Raw genomic sequence first — 23,505 nt, 5'->3', positions numbered from 1 at the left:
TATTGGTTATAAGGTTATAAACATTAATGAGTAATAAACAGTATTGATAACCATTACAAGCTTGTTAATTGACTACATATAGTAGAACAATACATGTGAGTAGTAAGTAACTTGTTACAATAAAACAAAAGCTACTAGGTTAGGAATATCATACAAGAAAAAGGTTACATATCACTGTGTTCAGAGAAAATCTTATGATATCATGATGGGCAATATCTAATCATAGACATATCAATATGGAATGCTAAATGCACTCCCTGCCCCCTTCTAACCAACTACATATCACAAGACTACATGAATGGGCAAATCCATCTAAGGATATAAACATGGAAGACATTTAAAGGGTACCTTTCATCAAAAAAACTTTTGATATATTATAGATTAAAGTATGCAGAATAACTTTCCAATAGCATGTTATTAAAAAATATGCTTGTTACGCCGAGCGCTCCGGGTCCCTGCTCCTCCCCGGAGCGCTCACGGCGTCTCTCTCCCTGCAGCGCCCCGGTCGGTCCCGCTGACCGGGAGCGCTGCACTGACATGGCCGTCGGGGATGCGATTCGCACAGCGGGACGCACCCGCTCGCGAATCGCATCCCAAGTCACTTACCCGTCCCGGTCCCCTGCTGTCATGTGCTGGCGCGCGCGGCTCTGCTCTCTAGGGCGCGCGCGCGCCGGCTCTCTGAGACTTAAAGGGCCAGTGCACCAATGATTGGTGCCTGGCCCAATTAGCTTAATTGGCTTCCACCTGCTCCCTGGCTATATCTGCTCACTGCCCCTGCACTCCCTTGCCGGATCTTGTTGCCTTGTGCCAGTGAAAGCGTTTAGTGTTGTCCTAAGCCTGTGTTACCTGAACTCCTGCTATCCATCTTGACTACGAACCTTGCCGCCTGCCCGACCTTCTGCTACGTCTGACCTTGCCTCTGCCTAGTCCTTCTGTCCCACGCCTTCTCAGCAGTCAGCGAGGTTGAGCCGTTGCTAGTGGATACAACCTGGTTGCTACTGCCGCAGCAAGACCATCCCGCTTTGCGGCGGGCTCTGGTGAACACCAGTAGCCTCTTAGAACCGGTCCACCAGCACGGTCCACGTCAATCCCCCGCTGACACAGAGGATCCACTACCTGTAAGCCGAATCGTGACAATGCTTCTTTCTATTTAATTTTCCACTTTGAAAAAAATTACCACTAGGGGTCTCCCTACCAGTCCTGGGCGCAAGCCTTTTTGATAGATTTCAGACTCATGCTAGAGTCCTAAATTTCAGCCTGCAGCCGGGACACAGACAAGCTCAGCACTGCTCCCTGCCAGGCTGCAGTCTGAGATTTAGGACTCCAGCATGAGTCTAAAATTTATTTTAAAAAAAAGGCTTGTGGCCAGGACTGGTAGGGAGACCCCTAGTGGTCATTTTTTCTAAGTTGAAAATGAAATAGAAAGAAGCATATTTTTTTATTACATGCTATTGAAAAGTTATTCTGCATACATTAATCTATAATATATCAAAAGTTTTTTTTTTTTTGATGAAAGGTACCCTTTAATATACTTCCATCCCATTCTGGACTATTTTCTAGACATGATCTTGGTAACACATTAAGATAAATAGCAGAGCTTTATGATCTTGCTAGACTATATTTTAAGAGGAAACAAGTTTCCTGTGTGGGAAATTTACTTATGACACTTAGTTTGGTGAGTATAGGAGTTCTATCACTATGTCTAAGCAATTATTTAATGCTTTGATAGATAATAAGTCTTGATTCTTCTGCAGTTAGAATGAAGTCTTACAATATACTAAAACTATAATCTCAATATGGAGAGAATTATTTTATTTAATTAATTTATTTGCCAATCTAAATGGTATAATTCCATCCACATTTACCAAATTGGTCTTAATTAAATGGAATACCATATTTGTGTCTCTTACCAAGTCTATGGAAGAACCTCGTTTCTGGTCCTAGGAAAATTAAACGGTCCATCTCATCGTCATGGATAGCCATTGGTCTGGTACCGTGTGATCAGTCCGGCTTGCTGGGATCTCACATGGCTTTTCCACCTTGTTGGAACTCTTTCCTTTGTTTGAGAGAGAGTTCTTTGTCTTTCTTTTTTCCTTGTCCTTCTTCCCTTGTGTCTTTGTGTGTTCTCTACAGTCCCTAACATCTGGTTTACCAGACTTTTTAATTAGTTAGACACACCCTCCTAAATTGGAATTCCCCAATGAAAGTAGGTTGGGCATGTACATATGGTAATTAGAGATGAGCGAATTTACAGTAAATTTGATTCGTCACGAACTTCTCGGCTCGGCAGTTGATGACTTTTCCTGCATAAATTAGTTCAGCTTTCAGGTGCTCCCGTGGGCTGGAAAAGGTGGATACAGTCCTAGGAGACTCTTTCCTAGGAATGTATCCACCTTTTCCAGCCCACCGGAGCACCTAAAGGCTGAACTAATTTACTCAGGATAAGTCATCAACTGCCGAGCCGAGAAGTTTGTGGCGAATCGAATTTACTGTAAGTTCGCTCATCTCTAATGGTAATGTATATGACATCACTATATCATCCATAATTCCTTTCCTGTCGGTGTAATGTCAACTACCCATATGCTAGGGGGTGCTATTGCATAAACAATTAGCATCATTGCCATTAAGGGTTAACTGTCAATAACTGGTCTTAAACCCACATTCCACACTTGAAGTATGGAGCACTATATTATAAATTCAGGGATTATTTTTGATATATATAAGTAATTACAACCTGGATTCTCATAGACATCTTGGAGCCTACCTAGACGTCCACATTTATTGGACAGATAAGAATACCATGGAGGTCTCTTTCACACAGACGTGTGAATGTCTCTGTGCCAAGTCTAGGTAATTAATTGTTAGTCAGAATAACATTCACAAGACTGGCTAACTAGCCCTCTTATCTGTCTTATCTAAACAGCCATAAATATCTAAAGAGACAGCAAGTATTCTTCTCTCAGATTGGTACTTTTAGAGGAGAACTTTAGAATACACTGTGGTCTATTTAGAACATACAACATGGCGGACACATCATGCTATTATTCTATTAAACATAGTGATTCATTTTTGGGCCGTATAATTAGCATGACAAAATGTTCTTTCACTTAAAGGAATACTGTAGTGGAAAATAACTTATTGCTGGGATCCATCTGCTGGACCCCCCCCCCCCCCCCCCTCCGCGTGCACGATCTCCTGTACAGGGCTGCAGCAGTTTGCAGGAAGCGCTGTGCTGTCCCCAGCAGCAAGCCGCAGCTGACATGCCCCCTCCATGTATCTCTATGGGTACATGGGGGCGCCGCCGTGTCACATAGGGTCAGAAACGCTCCCTTTCTGCGGACTGCCGGGGCCCCATACAGGAGATCTGGGATCTCAGGATAGGGGATAAGTCATTTTCCACTACAGTATTCTTTTAAGCTGACCATGAACATTAGATAAGTGTTGGCCACACCAGTCAAGTTCAAAAGAATAGGCTGACCATTTAATCTGTGTGGTCGTCTACCGATTCTTCCTGAGCATACAATGCATTTGGGAAGTCTTAGGACTCTATTACCTTTTTTACATTTTGTCATGTTGCAGCCTTGTGCTTAAATAGACATTTTAGCAAACTTCGTATTTAGACCCTTTACTATGACACTTGAAATGTAGCTCTGGCTCCTCCCATTTACCATATCACTTCTGACATGTTTCTACACCCTGACTGGAGTTACCTGTGGTAAATTCAGGTGACTGGACATAATTAGGAAAGACAAACCACTTTCTATATAAGGTCTCACAGCTGCCAATGCAGGGAAAATGGAGGGGGTGGATGGGTAGCACCAGCCTTTTGATTGACCGCTCACCTTGTTGTAAATAATCTGTGCTTATCACCCCTAGATAAGGGTATAGTCATGGTAGAGGTGAACTGCAAAGCCCAAAGGGTCACAGGGATGGAGACTCCAATCGTGTTGAATGTAGTAGATGAGGGAAAAGAAATGACCTGTACATCAGGTGCTGTTCAGAGTTCCAGTGGATGAATAAAATTTTCAAATTCAGATGTAGCGTTTAAAGTACCATTTGGCACTATGTTTATTAACCAATGACGGGTTTCTGAGGTAAAGCCCTCCTTCCTCAGATTGGAATAAACAGTAAGTTACGCCGATCGCACATACTTCTCTGTACTACAGCGCATATCGCTGTGATCTGTTTGGAGCCAGGTCCACGGGCACCGCTAACCAATGGGCGCTTGAAGCAGGAGACCAGGAGGAGAATGACAGCCCTGGTTCGTGCATGTGTTGTGGAGGCTGGAGGAAACAGAGCGCATTTCATTTTCATCTCTTTTCATCTCTATCCTATTTTAACAGTCATCTCTTTTCATTTCGGTTAAGTGCTGTATCCCCTGCGCTCTGTTTCCTCCAGCCTCCACAACACACACACGAACCAGGGCTGTCATTCTCCTCGCGGTCTCCGGCATCAGGTGCCCATTGGTTAGCGATGCCCGTGGACCTGGCTCCAAACAGAGCACAGTGATATGCGCTGTAGTACAGGGAAGTATGTGCGATCGGTGTAACTTTCAGTAACCTCCGATCTGCAGCAACACTCTGCCACCTACGTCCCACACAGCTTTTGATCTTTTCATGAAACTAATGTATAGATCACTTTAGCCTGTATGCGGGCAATGTAATACTACAGTGTTGTCCTAATTCATTCAGCCTCGTTTTAGCAAGGTAGTAAAAACGTCATCTGTTTATTTACATCTGCACTCATTCAGCCTCCCTCTCACACAGCACTGCCGGTTCATGCAGTGAACGGGCATGCTGTGACCTACAGTCATTACAGTTTTACTGTTGACTTATGCAACTTATATGTATGCATTTTCGTTTTATGTATTGCCTTACTTTTTATGTAATCTCATTTTAATGTTTTTAATGTTATATGGAGCCAGTTTATGATTCAGGCGGGAGAGGTCGACTCCGCCCACCCATACCTGGCTTCCATTTTCTTGTCTATGAATATGCTGTCCATTTAATACTGTTTATGCCAATCTGAGGAAGGAGGGCTCTACCTCCGAAACGCGTCATTGGTTTCCTTAATAAACATAATGGCAAATGGTACTTTAAAGGCTACATCTGAATTTGAAAATTGTATTCATCCACTGGAACTCTGAACAGCACCTGCTGCACGGGTCATTTATTTTCCCTCATCTACTAAATGCAGGGAAAATAACTGCCTAAAAGTTTCCAAGAGCACAGCGTCCTCTATAATTCTTAAATGGAAGAAGTTTCAACCTGGACTCATCTTAGAGCTGAGCTGACTGATCTCCCCCCCCCCCCCCCCCCCCCCCCAACTCCCAACTATGAAATTAGGGAATAAGGGTCTTAGGGATGTATCCAAGAATCCAATGGTCACCCTGCCACAAAATGTGGGCTTTATGACAAAGTGGCCAGAAAGAAGTCTCTCCTTAGTTAATCTTACATAAATACTCATCTTGGATTTGCAGGTACCTAAAGGACTCTGGTCTAATGAAAGAAGAGTAATATCAGACATGTTGGATTTTTATTGCTGACCCTTTTGTTTGGAAGATAAGCCATCACTAGAGTCTACCAGTGACCTTCTCTCCTCAGCCCATTCACTCTTCAGATAAAGACATGCATGCTCGGCTAGGCATGTTTTAGGGGGATCGATAGCTGTCAGCAGAGTGGATAATGGACATCCTATATATGATACGTACAGCCAGTTTAAATGGGTACTCCGCTTCTCAGCGTTTGGAACAAACTATTCCAAACGCTGGAGCTGGGAGCTTGTGCCGTTATAGCCCCGCCCCCTCATTACGTCAGTCAAGCCCCACCCCCTCAATGCAAGTCTATGGAAGGGGGTGTGACAACCATCACACTCCCTCCCATAGACTTGCATTGAGGGGGCGGGGCTATGACATCACAAGCTCCCGGCGCCAGCTCCAGCGTTCGGAACAGTTTGTTCCAAATGCTGAGCGGCGGAGTAACTCTTTAACATCTCCCATAATCTAAACCTCCCATTTCCAAGACATTGTTCATACGGCACCATTTTTCTAGAATATTTTACTCCAAAATCAAGCATGTTCACATTTCATAAGCCAATAATTCTGTTTCCTCAGACCCCAATGTCCTAAATTACCATGATACTCCACACACCATGCCCTTTACACTTGGGTACACACAAACAATGGCTGGATGATGGGCACATTATGGAGACTTCTGCTCTACGTACATTTAAGGCAGCCATGTGGCAGCTTCAACTGATTCAAATTCGAATACATAGCTACTTAAACCACATTATGGAATTGACATGTGCAAATCTTATTTTCACATCCCATTACGATGTACCTGTATGTATGTTGGATTAAACCAAATAAGAAGAATTGTCCACTAAAACATCTGAGTTTCTTGGCTCTGGTGCAACAAAATTACAGCCTGTAGTTACTCTACATGAGAAAACGTAATATATACTCTGCTATGGACATCCAGTAATTCAGAATAATTGATAACTGGGCACCTGTCGGGGCATATTGATGCCAGAATTAATTTAAGCTGAATTTAATTTCCAAGCAGCCTTGTATCCTATGAATACAAGTGTTTTGGCCAGCTTTAAAATTATGTTTAATAATGTCATAGTTACATTTTGGATGGGTATTAAGATTAGATATGGAGTGATAGAACTTGCTGTAACTCTAATATTTACATTATAGGGCAGTTTTCATAAATGTAGAACAGGGATAAAAAAATAAAATAACTTAAAACTGTACCCTAAATTCAGCATAATGAGGAGCTTAGTTGTGACATGGCTATCGGCATCTGATTGTATATGGTCTGGGAGGGTCGATCATAAATGTTTGCTAGAACTCTCTAAGAAAAGTTGCTTCTGATAATAAAAATAGATCCAGTTATTTGATACTAATTGTAAATAAAAATAAGAACATCTACAAAATGAAGGGTTCCCAATGTCTATCGGCAGAAAAAACGAATCCCTCGCTGCTACCCTGTAGATGCTAATAGAAGTGTACAGTCACCAGGTCATAAACACAAAGAAGCAGTGGACCCAGCGCTTTTTGTTTATGAGTTTCTAGTTCCTGGAACCAGAGACACAGGATCCATGCGGCAACCAGAATACAACCGTACAGTGGGCTGAATAAACCAGTCACCAGGTACATGATCCTTTAGCAGATGTCACAATGATGTGCACAACTTGTATTCATGATGACAGCTAAGAATTTGATTTCCCTGTATCCCTTTAATTTGGATAATAAAAATCTTTAAACCTGTAATAAAAAAAAATGCACCAGTCATTTTTGTTGCTAGAAAACATTGCAATTATCAGTAAATACCTGCTACCTATCAGTGCACATCAGTTACCAGTGCTATCTAACACTGGTTATCCACTACTACTAGTGCTACACTATATGGGATTACCAGCTACTAGGGCCATCTCTCATGCCAGTGCATACCAGTCACAAGAACTACCTCACTACTAGTTCCACCACACTCACCACTAGTTCCACCTATCATGTATAACCTGCTACTAGTGCCACCTACCAGTGGTCATCTGCTAATAGTAACACCTATCAGTGATTATTAGCTAGCTTCTCTTAGCATTGCTTAAAAGTCACTTACTTCACATTTCAGTGATCACCTGCTCCTATTGCCACATAACAATGAATATAAGTCACTAGAGCTACTGATCAGTGATCACTTGCTACTAATGATACCTGTTCTCAATCACCTGCCACTAGAGCCACCTTTTAGTGATTGCCAGCTACCACTGCCTTGTATCAGTGCATACCAGTTATAAGTTCAACCTATCAGGGATCTCCACCAGCTACTAGTGCCACCTATCAGGGATCGCCTGATACTACTACCACCTATCAGAGAATGCTTGATACAAACACCACCTATTGGTGATCACCAGCTACTAGTGCCACCTACCAGTGATCATCTGCTAACAGTAACACCTATCAGTGATTATGAACTACTAGTGCCACCTATTACTGAATACCAGACACTAGTGCTACCTTTAGCTGATCCCCTGCTACTAGTGCCACCTCTCAGAGATCACCCTCTACTAGTGCCACCTCTCAGAGATCACCCTTTACTAGTGCCACCTCTCAGAGATCACCCTCTACTACTGCCACCTCTCAGAGATCACCCTCTACTAGAGCCACCTCTCAGAGATCACCCTCTACTAGAGCCACCTCTCAGAGATCACCCTCTACTAGAGCCACCTCTCAGAGATCACCCTCTACTATTGCCACCTCTCAGAGATCACCCTCTACTAGAGCCACCTCTCAGAGATCACCCTCTACTAGAGCCACCTCTCAGAGATCACCCTCTACTAGAGCCACCTCTCAGAGATCACCCTCTACTAGAGCCACCTCTCAGAGATCACCCTCTACTAGAGCCACCTCTCAGAGATCCCCCTCTACTAGAGCCACCTCTCAGTGATCCCCCTTCGCTGCCACCATTGCAAGCTTATAGTGCCACTTTCTAGGGATCACCCAGTACTAGCGCCATTTATCTGTAAACTCTAGGTGAAAGTGCCATCAATTACTGATTACCAGCTAGTAAATTGTTGTTTTTTCTTATCTGGCACTATTGTGAGGGATATCTGACATATAGCACCATTCATATTATCCGTACATTTAAATCCATCTCTAGTAACAAAGACACCAAGACCGATTACAGGGGAACAGAACTTAGCATGTGCACTGTGCAGGAGAGAGGGAAAGAGCCTGTGCTGTATACCTGCATCTGTAAGTGCGCAGAGGACCTGCACTGCCCATGCAAGGTAAATGAAAGCTTCCCTCTCATTTCAGAAGCAGTGCTTGCTTATAGTGTAAACCTTTTCTTTCCTTATTGCTGAGGTTGCTCCTGTTACTTACCTATCTACTCATAGCACCTTGCAAAACCAATGCTTGAGTAACTCCTTCTCTCGCTACTTTCCATCTATAGGAAACCTTTTTTTTTGCTGTCCTGCTGTTTCCTTAATGTCTGCTGATATAGCACCTTGCAAAAACCCAGTTCATTAGTAACCCCTTCTCCCGCCACATCCCTTCTATAGCTGTGTACTGTGTAAATCCCAGAGCAAGCCCATTCAGTGCACTTCACCAGCACTCTGTTATGGCAAAGCAGAGAGGACAATGTGATGTGTTATGCTGTGGTTGGCTAGAGAAGTAGGGGGAAGATGATGTACTATTATGTGTACAACTGTGGTGTCCCGGAGCAGGGTCACCTTTTGCTACTCGTAACACTGCGGCTGTAGCTTCAAAGAAAGGTCTCTAGCTCAGTCTCAGGCCTATTTCTTCAAATTTATTACAATGCCAATGCGGTTTTCTGTGGGTTTAAACACTATCTGCATGTGTGGTGGCTCAGTACGGGAGGTTTTACCCCGTATCCTTGCTGCCCTGTCAGGCAGCCTCCCTTTAGTGTCCCCTGGGACCACTTGCATCTGTCCCCCATGTAAATATGTTTATTACGTATTATATTGTGTAATGTGTGAAGAAAGCGTTTTCACTTTAAGACTGTTTACCATGTGAGTTGTCATGTGATTGTTACCCAGGAGGTATCAGTGACCAGGTGACGTGAGAGTGACCAATGGGACCCCCCTGAGTCTCCCCATATAAGCCCTGGGTGGAGTCTCTGCTCTCTTAGTCTTTGCTGAGGTCCAGTTAAATCGTGCCTAAGTGTGTGTCCAGAGCCATAGGAGGCCTCAAGTCCAGTCTGCAGCCACAAGCTACCAACCTGCAAGTAAGCCACAGTCACAGTCTTGTCAGTCACAAGTCAGTCAAGTCAAAGTCATCTGTCTAGTCAAAGTGGCCTGCTCAACATTGTCCACTTCTACTACAAGTCCCAGCAAGCCCTTAAGGTCTCTAAAGTCACTGGTCACCTATGTGGGCCTGGCTGAACTGTATAGACTTTTCCACCTGTCTAACCTCAGTAAAGCTACCATTGTCCGTAACTTGGCATTGGACTCACTATTGCCTCCGTGCCTAGTCCAGGATCCAGCGGTATACCTTCGGGTGGAATTGAGGATAAACCATGGCATCACGAATACAAGGGGTTAATGCTATCTGCCCCTAGGGTAATTCCATCTGCCCTGCATCACACCCTCTACCACACATGTACTGAGCTTATATAAGTCTTAGGGGTTCATTTTTTTACCCAAGAATCAATACTTTTTGTATAAGAACCAGTAATTTGTCACATGTCCAGCCCTTCAGCCAATTAAGGGCAAAAGGCTGTCCTAGCTTCGTCCAGTCTCCAGGGACATGGGCATGACCCTAAAGCAAATGTTCAGTTTGGCTCCGGTCTCTGGTCACACCACCAGCTGAGGCTTTCACACCTTTAGTGGGAGTTTGCCTCAAGATACAAGCCTCTAAATCTTAGGGTGCATTCACCCCACGTTTTGCAATACAGTTCCCGTTTCAGGTATTTGATGAAAAATGGATTACCGTACTAAACTGTATCAAAACTGTATCAAAACTGTACAAATTTTAACCCGTATACGGTGTGAAAAATGATGTCCGGTTGCATCAGTTTTTTAAGAAAAAACCCTATACATTAACTTTTCACTCCATTATGAATAAAGTTTCACTTCTTTGACTGAAATTCCAAGAAAAAACCTGTGCAAAGTAAAAAACCGTATGGTGAAAACCGGATGGAACGTACGCACATACGGTTCTCTACGGTTCCCATTGACTCCTATGTTTAAAAAAAACGTCTACAGTTTCAATGCGGTTTTTCACCCGAACTGCGGTGGGCTACAGTTTTGGGTACAGGAGAAAAACGGACAAAACCGTACAAGACGCAAAACGGATGCAACTGGATGCATCGTTTGGCAAATGGTTTTCAATGGAGAGTCAATGCATACGGTTTTCAATATGGTTCCATACGGTTTTCAAATTGAAAACCTATACGGAAACTGTATTGCAAAAACGTGGTGTGAACCCAGCCTTACACGTCTCACTAAAGAATTGACTCTGAACTGTAAATGGTGTGAAACAATTTTGCCTTCAATGATAAATCACTGGGCCATTGTATTTTTATGGGACAGTCTTATTGGACTGCTACCTTGATGGTTTGAGTCCATGAGTTTGAATCCTATTATTAAAAACATCAGCATGTAGACTATATCTAATCTTTGTATTGTGTGTAATGTTTCTAGGGTGTCAGATCTCAATACCGATAGATCTACTAATTTCCTGTTTAAAGGGCTGTGTGGTATGGACTAGTGTTGCTCGCGAATATTCGCAATGCGAATTTTATTCGCAAATATAGCACTATATATTTGCAATTACGAATATTCTTTTTGTTTGTTTTTTATTTATTTATTTTCACAGTACACATCACAGTGATCATCCCTCTCTGCTTCCAGCTTGTGTGGTGTAAAGAAGGCTCTAATACTACTGAGTTAGACTGGCGTGCATTAGCATATGCAAATTTTCGCATATTCAAATTTCCGCATATGCTAATTTTTTATATGCTAATTTTCCCATATGCAAATTTTCGCATATACAAATTTTCACATATGTGAAAATATACCACGAATATTACGAATATGCGAATTTAGCGAATATATGACGAATATATATTCGCAAAATATCGTGAATTCGAATATGGCCTATGCCGCTCAACACTAGTATGGACGGCCTATGGTCCTCCTGACACTGCCTGCCATACTCAGTCTATTTCATCCTAAAATCACATATGGATAGAATTCTTTACAGCAAGCAACCACTAGGAAACAAAACCTCTGCACAACACAGTGACCTACAGTTTTGCCAAAAAGTTTGCATACCCATAAAGAATTTGTAATATATGTAACATTTTTAGAAAGCCTGAGTTACCAGGTAAAACACATTTTTATTTCCTATGGGAATCATATTTAACAGTAGGTTATAACAGAATGGCGCAATCATGAAACAAAACATGGTGGGCGGGGCTATGTCGTCACATGCTCCCAGCACCCGCTCCAGCGTTCGGAACAGTTTTTTTTCCAAACGCTGAGCACTGGAGTACCCCTTTAACATGTGATTGCCATTTTAACCTGTGTATCTGTAAGGCTGGGTTCACACCACGTTTTGTTAAATACGGTTCCCGTATACGGCTGGGAAGAGGGGGGCGGGGCTTAATCGCGGCGCCCACACTCAGCCGTATTCGGGAACCGTATTTTATGTATGTCTATGAGCCGACCGGAGTGAACCGCAGCCTCCGGTCGGCTTCGTTTTTGGCCACACGCGGTTTCCCGACCGTAGGCAAAAACGCGGTCGACCACGTTTTTGCCTGTGGTCAGGAAACCGCATACGGATGAAAACGAAGCCGACCGGAGGCTGCGGTTCACTCCGGTCGGCTCATAGACATACATTAAATACGGTTCCCGAATACGGCTGAGTGCGGGCACCGCGATTAAGCCCCTCCTCCCAGCCGTATACGGAAACCATATTTAACAAAACATGGTGGGAACCCAGCCTAACAAGGCTAAACATTCAAGGGTATGTAAACTTTAGATGAGTATCATTATGATTTAAAAAGAAGCCAAACAATTATGTAATGATAAATTGATTTATATGATCACTGGGGGAGATTTATCAAAACCTGTGCAGAGGAAGAGTGGTGCAGTTGCCCATAGCAACCAATCAGATCGCTTCTTTCATTTTCCACAGGCCTCTAAAGAGGCCTGTGGAAAATGAAAGAAGCAATCTGATTGGTTGCTATGGGCAACTGCACCACTTCCTCTGCACAGGTTTTGATAAATCTCCCTCACTATCCTTAAATACAGTTTTATGTATGATCAGTCATCTTTTCTAAATCAATGAAAAATTTTGAGTACAAGTGTATATAAGTAGGGGTCATTAAAAGAGATTCATCTGCTATTATATGCTATAGAACTTTGTTACAACATTATAGCACTATGGGGGAGATTTATCAAAACCTGTTCAGAGGAAAAGTTGACCAGTTACCCATAGCAACCAATCAGATTGTTTCTTTCATTTTTAACAAGGCCTCTGCAAAATGAAATAAGGGATCTGATTGGTTGCTATGGGCAACTGGTCAACTTTTCCTCTGGACAGGTTTTGATAAATCTCCCCCTCTGTACCTTGTATAATATAATAGTGAAGGTTTCTATATACCTTACACACCAATAGACACACATATACTCCACTATCACTGCTATTCACATACAAGACAAGACTTAGATTAATAACTGAAAACCTTTTTGCCCCATTTTTTAACAGCTGCTCATAAAGGTCTCAAGTAGTAAAAATTGTCCAGGGGTCAAAAGGTCCCTAAATATTAGTCCAGAGCTGTCACCTCTGACCCGAAGCTTTATGTGGAATGTAGAGATGGCAATATTCTTAATGAGAAAGGCTCATGGGACAACCATGTGGGATTCAGTCTTCTCTAGTCTTTTTTTTATAGCTCTACTCTGTATATTGTATATTCTTATGACATGAATACTGGACTATTTAGATTTTATCTTTATTACACATCTATGAAAAATATAATTTCCTCATCAACATGAACTACTTAAACGATATTGCATCCTTTCCAACCATGTATTATTGAAGAGGTTGTCCATTTTAGAAAATGTATTTTTATGTAACCTATAAAGGGATTTTGAGTTAAAGGTTTTTCCACCATAAGGTGATTTTAGTACGTACCTGGCAGACAGTAATGGAAATGCTTAGGAAGGATCTGCGCTTGTCTTGGGGCTGATGACTATGTTGTGAGATTACCGCAACACTGTGGCTAGCTTTTGTGAACTGACAATTTCCTGTTGGAGTTCCCTTTTTCACCTACAAGTCCCTTAGTTCCTTGTTTGAAAGTGGGAGGTCACTTTTCTCCCTCCCACACATCAGCCACCCCATCTGTTGAAAGACAAATGAGCTGCATTCTATGCAAAAGACAACTGTATTTTTGCAACAGCTGGAAGCACCCTGGTTAAAAAAAAATGATTTGCAGAATGATCTCCTTCCCACACAGCAGTTGCTCCACCCATTGAAGCAAAGACAGGCTCCCTGTCGTCACCTGACTAGTGATGTAATGTCTCGGGCCACACTGCAACCTGGGAAAACCCAGTGAGATGACACTCATTTATATGCTGTTAAATATAAACCTTTGGGCCGAAATCACAGAAGAATTGCAGGGTGTCAGGAAGGGGCGTGTCTACGACAAAGGGGGAAAAGAGCAAAATGTAGGGAAAAGGGCAACATCATAGTAATCAACACGGAAAAATACCTGTAGGGAAAAACCAACAATTGTGTTAAATGGGGATTCCGCTGTCCCATTCACACAGCAGACTTTCCAATGCAGAAATGTGCAGTGATCCCCAACCAACTTCTTATAGGCTGCCCTGCCCCATAGACTCCAGCAACAAGATGTAAAGTAATATATATTACCTATTACACTTCAGTATATAGATATATAACAGGAGCCAAACTTGTAAGTTGCAGAGCTTCCCTGACATGTTGTGCTGCTACTTGTTATCCTTAGAGGTTGAGGTGCTAGGAAATCATGCATTTACAGTAATTGATTGTTGAAAAAAAGGCCAAAGTCCCGCAAACCCTGAGGATGCCAAGTAACTGTGAAACATGTTGGAGATGGAGATGCTTTGCTAATAATTAATTAGTTCTTTTTTCCTAACTAGGAAATTACACTTTTGATGCCATGAGCTTCAGTCATGATATCAAATCTAAAATACAGATAAGGCAGCACAAAATCTGATTGACAGTTAACCCAGATGAAATGAATAATACATGGTAGGGAAGAAAACCTTATTTTTTAACTAATTTCTGCTGGTGAGGTAATTAGAGTTTAGGAAATTGAAATGAAGGTGAAATATATTAAATATTGCTGTGCATAATACATATCATTTTGCACTAGGATAATTGGTATTTCTGAATGACCACACATTTAGGGCCTATTATATGACTTTGAATCCTACTACATTATCTAACGGAAAAAGCAGCTACAAAAAGTGCTTTAAAAACAGCCTTCTGATTACAATAAGCACTGTGCAATGCTTCATTTTTCCTGTGGTGGCGCTGCAGGGGAATTGAATACTAGCTGTCTAATTCAACCAAAGATAACAGATGAATAATAGGGGTCAGCACAACAGGACACTGTGCATAAATATCATGGAATCCTTCTAGGAACAAGGCATTGTAATAGGTGGACAGGTCCAATAAAGGGATACAGTACAGCAAATTATATCATGTGACATCTTAGCTAAATACCAACAGCAGTGGCCTATGAGCACTGAACCTTGATGCCCACTACCATGGCTCCCCAAAATAATGGTCCTCATTGTATTCCAAATAATGCAGGAACTTCTTCAATGCTGCTTGGAGATTTTGTTCATAGAAACTTTAAAGGGGTACTCCGGTGGAAAACCTTTTTTTTTTAAATGAACTGGTGCCAGAAAGTTGAACAGATTTGTAAATGACTTCTATTAAAAAATCTTTACCCTTCCAATACCTTTTAGCAGCTGTATGTTACAGAGGAAATGCTTTTCTTTTTGAATTTCGTTTTTGTCTTGTCCACAGTGCTCTCTGCTGACACCTGATGCCCGTATCAGGAACTGTCCAGAGCAGGAGAAAATCCCCATTGCAAACCTATGCTGCTCTGGACAGTTCCTGATACGGACAGAAGTGTCAGCAGAGAGCACTGTGGACAAGACAAAAAAGAAATTCAAAAAGAAAATAATTTCCTCTGTAGCATACAGCTGCTAAAAAGTACTGGAAGGGTAAAGATTTTTTAATAGAAGTCATTTACAAATCTGTTTAACTTTCTGGCACCAGTTGATTTAAAAAAAAAAATAATAATAATGTTTTCCACCGGAGTACCCCTTTAAATGTTTTATGTAATATGGAAACAAGCTGGATACATCGGATGAACTGATAGATCCAAAGCATTGGTCCACACAAAGATCATCATCCCAGACTCTGAGCACAGTTTGGCTGAATCATTGTCACGTCTTTCATCATCCTTATGAATTACCGTATACTTGGAAAGTTAGAGATAATAATTGGTATTATAATCCACCGCTAACCATCGGCATAGTGTCCCAATCATCAGTCACTGTTGAAGCCATTGGTATACAGCCGTGTATGATGTTATCATGTATTGATCTGGCTTTTTCCTTCCATGAATAACCCCTGAAACAACTGCTTGTTTTCTGCTTCATCTTGATAGAAATCAGTAAATATGCAGTAATTCACTTCTTTATGTATAGGAAGGTCAAGTAGATGGTGGCAGGGGCTTTAGTACAGTAAAATAAATATGTATGAATATATATCTACCACCTTTGACTAACATCCTCCCCTGCTCTAGAGATAACAGAGAAGCCGTCTGTGTCTCCCGTACATATCCCAGGAGTCATTAAGGGTGTGTCCGACTGGAGAAAATGTACATTACACCATAGGAAGCTGCCTGCAACCTGCTGGGTAATAGAATAATGCCGAGGATATCAGATACATTCCCTGATTTCATATCATTGTTTTCAACAAAAATCAACTTATGATATGTCTTACAAGAAACAACATTAGGCCTTGACTCGATATGACATTAAACAATGGTTTGACCGATATAACATTTTTATACCGCAGCTAATGCCTACAAAGGCGTCTCTTCATCGTGACACTCCTTTAAGCTGACCAGCAAAAAAATGATGATATATTGAGAAATTACAAAACAAAACAAAACAAAAAAAAACATTTGAATGGAATTTTTACCGGAATGTATAGTTACCATATAAAAAACCCCACAAGACGGACTAATCGGTGTGGGGCGACACTTCTGCGTCAATGTGGGAGGGGTTAAAACCTCACCTGTGCGCCCCTCTCTGGTTATAAATGGGTTCTGGGGCTTTGCCTGTATGAGGATGAAATGTATTCGGTGGTGAAGAAAGGTTAGAAGGTGGTGTGGAGAGAGACATTCAGACCTGCAGAATTCACATCTACCAGTCAATGCCTGTAATGGTAGGTTGCTGGGAAATACAGTATGGTATTACCTGTAAATGCAATATACTGGAGCGTGAATGAACCTATTGTGAAAGGAAAAAGCAGCAAAGTACACTGGATAAAGTGCAGCACTTACCGCTCTGTTCTCCTAGAAATACCAGCTTGAATTTCCTCAGTGGGTTTCCAAAATCTCCCCCTGCAGACATGATGCTCGGGGAAGGACCAGGAGACAGGACCAGGAAAAAGAGCAGCCAAATCCCTTTCTACAGGATGGTCTTCTCTCCTCTTGGTCCTGTGTGTCTGCTCTGGAGACCGGGATGCTGAATGGAGGCTGGAGAGGAGGAAAAGATGTGGGTTTACTGGGTGTTGTCTGCAGTATGGCAGGAAAAGGTTAATATCTTCCCTAGGAGAGGCAGAGCAGGCAGTACAGTAGGTGAATAAGGATGCTTTAGGCTGCTCTGCTCAACATCTCTCCCCTCCCCACCCATATCCAGCACGCCTGCGTATTCCTTCTCCCCCTCAGACACACTGCTGCCCAAGCTTTGCTGATGTCAGTGCACAAGCTGATTCAGAGACTGAATGAATAAGGGAGACAGACAAGCTGAAGACTGCTGCTGTAGAAATACCTGCACTCCTATGCAGTTGGAGCAGACACAATTCCTGTCGTCCCGCCGGGCAGCATTAAACAGGACTTTTGCATTTCAGTTTGCACATTATACATTAGTTTGGAGTTTAGTGATACAGATGCAAAATCATAAAATTTGTAATATTTTTCTTGTTCACACGGCGGAATTTCCAAGTGAAATTCTGTTTGGAAATTCTGTTGCAGCGGAGTGTCATTGATTTCAATGGGATTCTGCTACACTGTGCACACGGCGGAATTTCCACCGCAGATGTTTCTGCCATGGAAAATCCCAATTCCGGTGTTCGCAGAAACATTGCACCTGTTCAGCGTTTTTTGTAAAATTGTCGAAAATGCATTTCCAAGCGGTCCTAGATTTATGGGGATGGAATGTCGATCCAGGGATTTTTTCTGATCGACATATTGGGGTCAGGAAATATTTTTTCCTCTGTCATGGGGCTATTGGCACCAGCCTCATAGGGGGGATGGGTTGCCTTCCTCTGGATAAACCCAGTAGAGTATTAGGTTGAACTTGATAGACTTTTGTTTGTTTTCAACCTTACAAACTATGTTATTATGTTCAGGGTTCAAGTCCTGGAAAGAAAGTGTGGGAACTCACCCAAGATTTCTAATACACCCCCCCCCCCCCCCCCCCCAGTTTGCGCAAAAAAAACAAAAACAAAAAACAAAAATGTCCAAGCTAAAACTTGAGATCCTGCACGGTTCCAGGATTCTTACAGGTCACAGGCATACAGCTGCCTACAGAGTATAAGAGGGACACACTGTAACAAACCTACTCCTCATGTAATCTCCTTACTACTGGGGTGACACACTGTAACAAACCTACTCCTCATGTAATCTCCTTACTACTGGGGTGACACAGTGTAACAAACCTCCTCCTCTTGTAATCTCCTTGCTACTGGGGTGACACACTGTAACAAACCTCCTCCTTATGTAATCTCCTTACTACTGGGGTGACACACTGTAACAAACCTCCTCCTCATGTAATCTCCTTACAACTGGGGTGACACACTGTAACAAACCTCCTCCTCATGTAATCCCCTTACTACTGGGGTGACACACTGTAACAAACCTCCTCCTCATGTAATCTCCTTACTACTGGGGTGACACACTGTAACAAACCTCCTCCTCATGTAATCTCCTTACAACTGGGGTGACACACTGTAACAAACCTCCTCCTCATGTAATCCCCTTACTGCTGGGGTGACACACTGTAACAAACCTCCTCCTCATGTAATCTCCTTACTACTGGGGTGACACACTGTAACAAACCTCCTCCTCATGTAATCTCCTTACTACTGTGGTGACACACTGTAACAAACCTCCTCCTCATGTAATCTCCTTACAACTGGGGTAACACACTGTAACAAACCTCCTCCTCATGTAATTACCCTATTACTGTGGTGACACACTGCAACAAATCTCCTTCCATGTAATTACCTTACTGGGGTGACATATCTCCTCCAGCTCAGCCCCGCCTCCTCCACAGCATCACACAGGTCCTTCAACCACGATCTTTCCTCTCCTCCACATCTAAGCTCCGCCCCAACATGTGATGGTGACATCATCACAGGTCCTACATCTCCAGCATCTAGCAGTCCGGGGCAGGGGAGGAGACGGAGATAAGGTAAGAATAGAGGTTGTTCCTGCAGGACAAGTGTAACAATTTTATGACTTTGCAATTGCATATTTATAAATGTTTGTCTTCAGATTATTTATTATCAGTATTTTTTTTTATATGTATTATATAATAAAACTAGCAAATTCACATTACTAATTCATTTAATAAACATTTATCTTCAGATTATTTATATTCATTTTTTATTTATAAATATTTATTATATAATATAAATAGCAAATTCACAGTACTATTCCAGATACAACCGGACAATTCAACACAAGGTGGGGTGTATATATTATGTACGGCAGCATTGAGGGCTCACCATATAACAGGACAGGGGTACCTGGTTCCCATTGCTCTACCATCTGCAATTATATGGTGACCCCCTTAATGCTAAGACACATAATATTTGCTGATACTTCAGGACCAGGTGAGATAAAACATTTTTCTTTCTCCTCCTTACATCATGCAGGTTTAAAAGGCCCTATATTGTTTGGAATGTATAGTTGTTGTCTCCTTGGTTGACCACTTGCTTGTGGTTTCCAGCAGGCAGCTACATCCTTATGGTTTCTGTCTGGTCCGGATGGACCTGTTACTTGTGGGGTATGTTTTTATTAAAAGCTAAGTTTTAAATTGTCTACAACTCCCACTGTGATTTCTATAATACAAATAGAAATAATAAATAATATAAATAGGAAGCCCTCTTAACTATTATTATTTTTTTAAATACATAATACTTTGTGTCTTTTCTTTCTAGCTATATATAATAGCTGAGTAATTGCATTTGTCTTGCCATTTAAATGGATGACAAATCTCCCAGAACACAAATACTTGGCTCTGGGATAACATACAGTGGGGCAAAAAAGTATTTAGTCAGCCTCCAATTGTGCAAGTTCTCCAACTTAAAATGATGAGAGAGGCCTGTAATTTGCATTATAGGTATACCTCAACTATGAGAGACATAACGAGAAAAAAAATCCATAAAAAAATCACATTGTCTGATTTTTAAGGAATTTATTTGCATATTATGGTGGAAAATAAGTATTTGGTCACCTACAAACAAGCAAGATTTCTTACTCTCACAGACCTGTAACTTCTTGTTTCAGAGTCTCTTCCGTCCTCCACTCATTACCTGTATTAATGGCACCTGTTATCAGTATAAAAGACACCTGTCCACAACCTCAAACAGTCACACTCAAAACTCCACTATGGCCAAGACCAAAGAGCTGTCAAAGTACACCAGAAACAAAATTGTAGACCTGCACCAGGCTGGGAAGACTGAATCTGCAATAGGCAAGCAACTTGGTGTGAAGAAATCAACTGTGGAGCAATTATTAGAAAGGTGTGAGCCTATGGCTGTACCTAAACTCATCCATGGACTTGTGGTGTCCCAGCACCAATAGCCGTCCTGTGGCGTTGGACTCTCTCGGGCAGCTTGGCAGCACAAGGTGTCGGGCCCACCAAAGTTCTACAGTTGAATCAATTATGTGTATTATAATGTCAGATATATAATAGAAAAAAATTATTCAATTAATTCTATTATTGTTATATGTATGTCACGATTCGGCTGGCAGGAGGTGGATCCTCTGTGCCAGAGAGGGATTGGCGTGGACCGTGCTAGTGGACCGGTTCTAAGTTACTACTGGTATTCACCAGAGCCCGCCGCAAAGCGGGATGGTCTTGCAGCGGCGGTAGTAACCAGGTCGTATCCACTAGCAACGGCTCAACCTCTCTGACTGCTGAAGATAGGCGCGGTACAAGGGAGTAGACAAGAGCAAGGTCGGACGTAGCAGAAGGTCGGGGCAGGCAGCAAGGATCGTAGTCAGGGGCAACGGCAGGAGGTCTGGAACACAGGCTAGGAACACACAAGGAAACGCTTTCACTGGCACGATGGCAACAAGATCCGGCGAGGGAGTGCAGGGGAAGTGAGGTATACATAGGGAGTGCACAGGTGAACACACTAATTAGAACCACTGCGCCAATCAGTGGCGCAGTGGCCCTTTAAATCGCAGAGACCCGGCGCGCGCGCGCCCTAGGGAGCGGGCCGCGCGCGCCGGGACAGGACCGACGGAGAGCGAGTCAGGTACGGGAGCCGGGGTGCGCATCGCGAGCGGGCGCCACCCGCATCGCGAATCGCATCCCGGATGGAGGCGGAATCGCAGCGCACCCGGTCAGTGGATCTGACCGGGGCGCTGCCGTAGCGAGGATGTTGCGAGCGCTCCGGGGAGGAGCGGGGACCCGGAGCGCTCGGCGTAACAATGTAGATATGTTTTTCCATGTTACTGTACCTTTAATTGAGAGCAGTGAACCCCATGTGACCCTGCCTGCCAATGGGAACCCCTAAAGCCTCCCCTGTATAGTGTAGTGGGGGGGGAGGGGAGGAGTTTTTCAGTTCACCCTAGTGTGGCTCCTTAGCAGCAGCTTAGCTCAGGTGATAATATCCCTTGAACTGGGGCTCTACGCAAGATCTCACCCTGTGGTGTCAAAATTATCACAGAGAGCTGGGACCAAAGTAACAATGGGAGAATGTCATATGGTCAGACGAAACCAAATTACAGGCCTCTCTCATCTTTTTAAGTGGGAGAACTTGCACAATTGGTGGTTGACAAAATACTTTTTTGCCCCACTGTATATCTTGTATTTCTGCTATCCCTTTGCTCCAGAATCTGCATAATGCAGTCTTTGCCAACCAGAGTCCCTCCAGCTGTTGCAAAACTACCACTCTCAGCATATCTGGACAGCCGAAGGCTGTCTTGGCATGTTGGGAGTTGTAGTTTTGCAAAAGCTGGAGGCTCCCTGGTTGGGATTCAATTGTATAATGAATCATGTCCTTTCTATTCATCCTACATTATCGACAGAGGTCACCCAGCCTTTGTGCCAAAGTTATAATTTTGTCGCATGGCATATATAACCTTGGCAGTTATAACTTTCTGCAGTCAGCACAGACAGTTTTTGTGGCCTGGGCTTGTGTGATTTTGCGACATTTGAGATCCAATTGCGCTACATATTCGCACCTTTTCAAAGAGTCGCTTAACCCCTTAAGGACTCAGCCTTTTTCAGTTTTTGCATTTTCCTTTTTTCTTCATCACCTTCTAAAAATCATAACACTTTCAATTTTGCACATAAAATTCCATGTGATGCTTATTTTTGGAGCCACCAATTCTACTTTGCAGTGACATTAGTCATTTTGCCAAAAAATCCACGGCAAAATGTAAAAAAATTTTATTGTGTGACAAAATTGAAGAAAAAATTTCATTTTTGTAATTTTTGGGGGCTTCCGTTTTTTTGCAGTGCATTTTTCTGTAAAAATGACACCTTCTCTTTATTCTGTAGGTCCATAAATTATACCCTACTTATATAGGTTTGATTTTGTCGTACTTTGTCAACCCCTATAACTTTTTTATTTTTCCGTATACGGGCCAGTATGAGGGCTCATTTTTTGCGCCGTGTTCTGAAGTTTTTATCGGTAGCATTTTTGCATTGATTGGACTTTTTGATTGCTTTTTATTCATTTTATTATGATGTAAAAAATGACCAAAAAGACGCTATTTTGGATTTTGGAATTTTTTTGCGTCTACGCCATTGATTGTGTGGTTTAGTTAATGATATATTTTTATAGTTTGGACATTTACGCACGCAGTGATACCACATATGTGTATTTTATGTACACAGTTTTTTTTTATGGGAAAAGGGGGGTGATTCAAACTTTTATTAGGGAAGGGGTTAAATTACCTTTATTAACTTTTTTTTTGTAACTTTTTTTTTTGCAGGGTTATAGCTCCCATAGGGGGATACACTCTTGTGATAGTTCTTAGGTGTGAGCCTATGGCTGTACCTAAACTCATCCATGGACTTGTGGTGTCCCAGCACCAATAGCCGTCCTGTGGCGTTGGACTCTCTCGGGCAGCTTGGCAGCACAAGGTGTCGGGCCCACCAAAGTTCTACAGTTGAATCAATTATGTGTGTATTATAATGTCAGATATATAATAGAAAAAAATTATTCAATTAATTCTATTATTGTTATATGTAGATATGTTTTTCCATGTTACTGTACCTTTAATTGAGAGCAGTGAACCCCATGTGACCCTGCCTGCCAATGGGAACTCCTAAAGCCTCCCCTGTATAGTGTAGTGGGGGGGGGGGGGGGAGGAGTTTTTCAGTTCACCCTAGTGTGGCTCCTTAGCAGCAGCTTAGCTCAGGTGTTGTGTGTCGTGTCGAGGAGAGGCCTAGCTCAAATCTAATCTCAACTGGTTATCCTCCAAGGATTATTTG

At 42.4% G+C, this 23,505-nt stretch overlaps 1 protein-coding gene across 1 annotated transcript in view; it reads right to left on the bottom strand.

Annotated features, from left to right (window-relative positions):
* RAB6B (RAB6B, member RAS oncogene family) overlaps positions 1-17,454 on the bottom strand; it is a 75,136-nt gene extending 57,682 nt beyond the window's left edge. The window contains exon 1 of the mRNA XM_056564407.1: positions 17,106-17,454. Within this exon, the coding sequence (XP_056420382.1) occupies positions 17,106-17,175 (70 nt within the window). The 5' untranslated portion in view covers positions 17,176-17,454. The remainder of the gene's footprint in view (positions 1-17,105) is intronic.
* Between the last annotated feature and the right edge of the window lie 6,051 nt (positions 17,455-23,505).

This window comes from Hyla sarda, chromosome 3 (genome assembly GCF_029499605.1).
Source record: "Hyla sarda isolate aHylSar1 chromosome 3, aHylSar1.hap1, whole genome shotgun sequence".
In the NCBI taxonomy this organism is placed as follows: Eukaryota; Metazoa; Chordata; class Amphibia; order Anura; family Hylidae; genus Hyla; species Hyla sarda.
The sequence above is the reverse complement of the archived record's forward strand: the minus strand, read 5'-3'. Positions and strand labels throughout refer to the sequence as shown.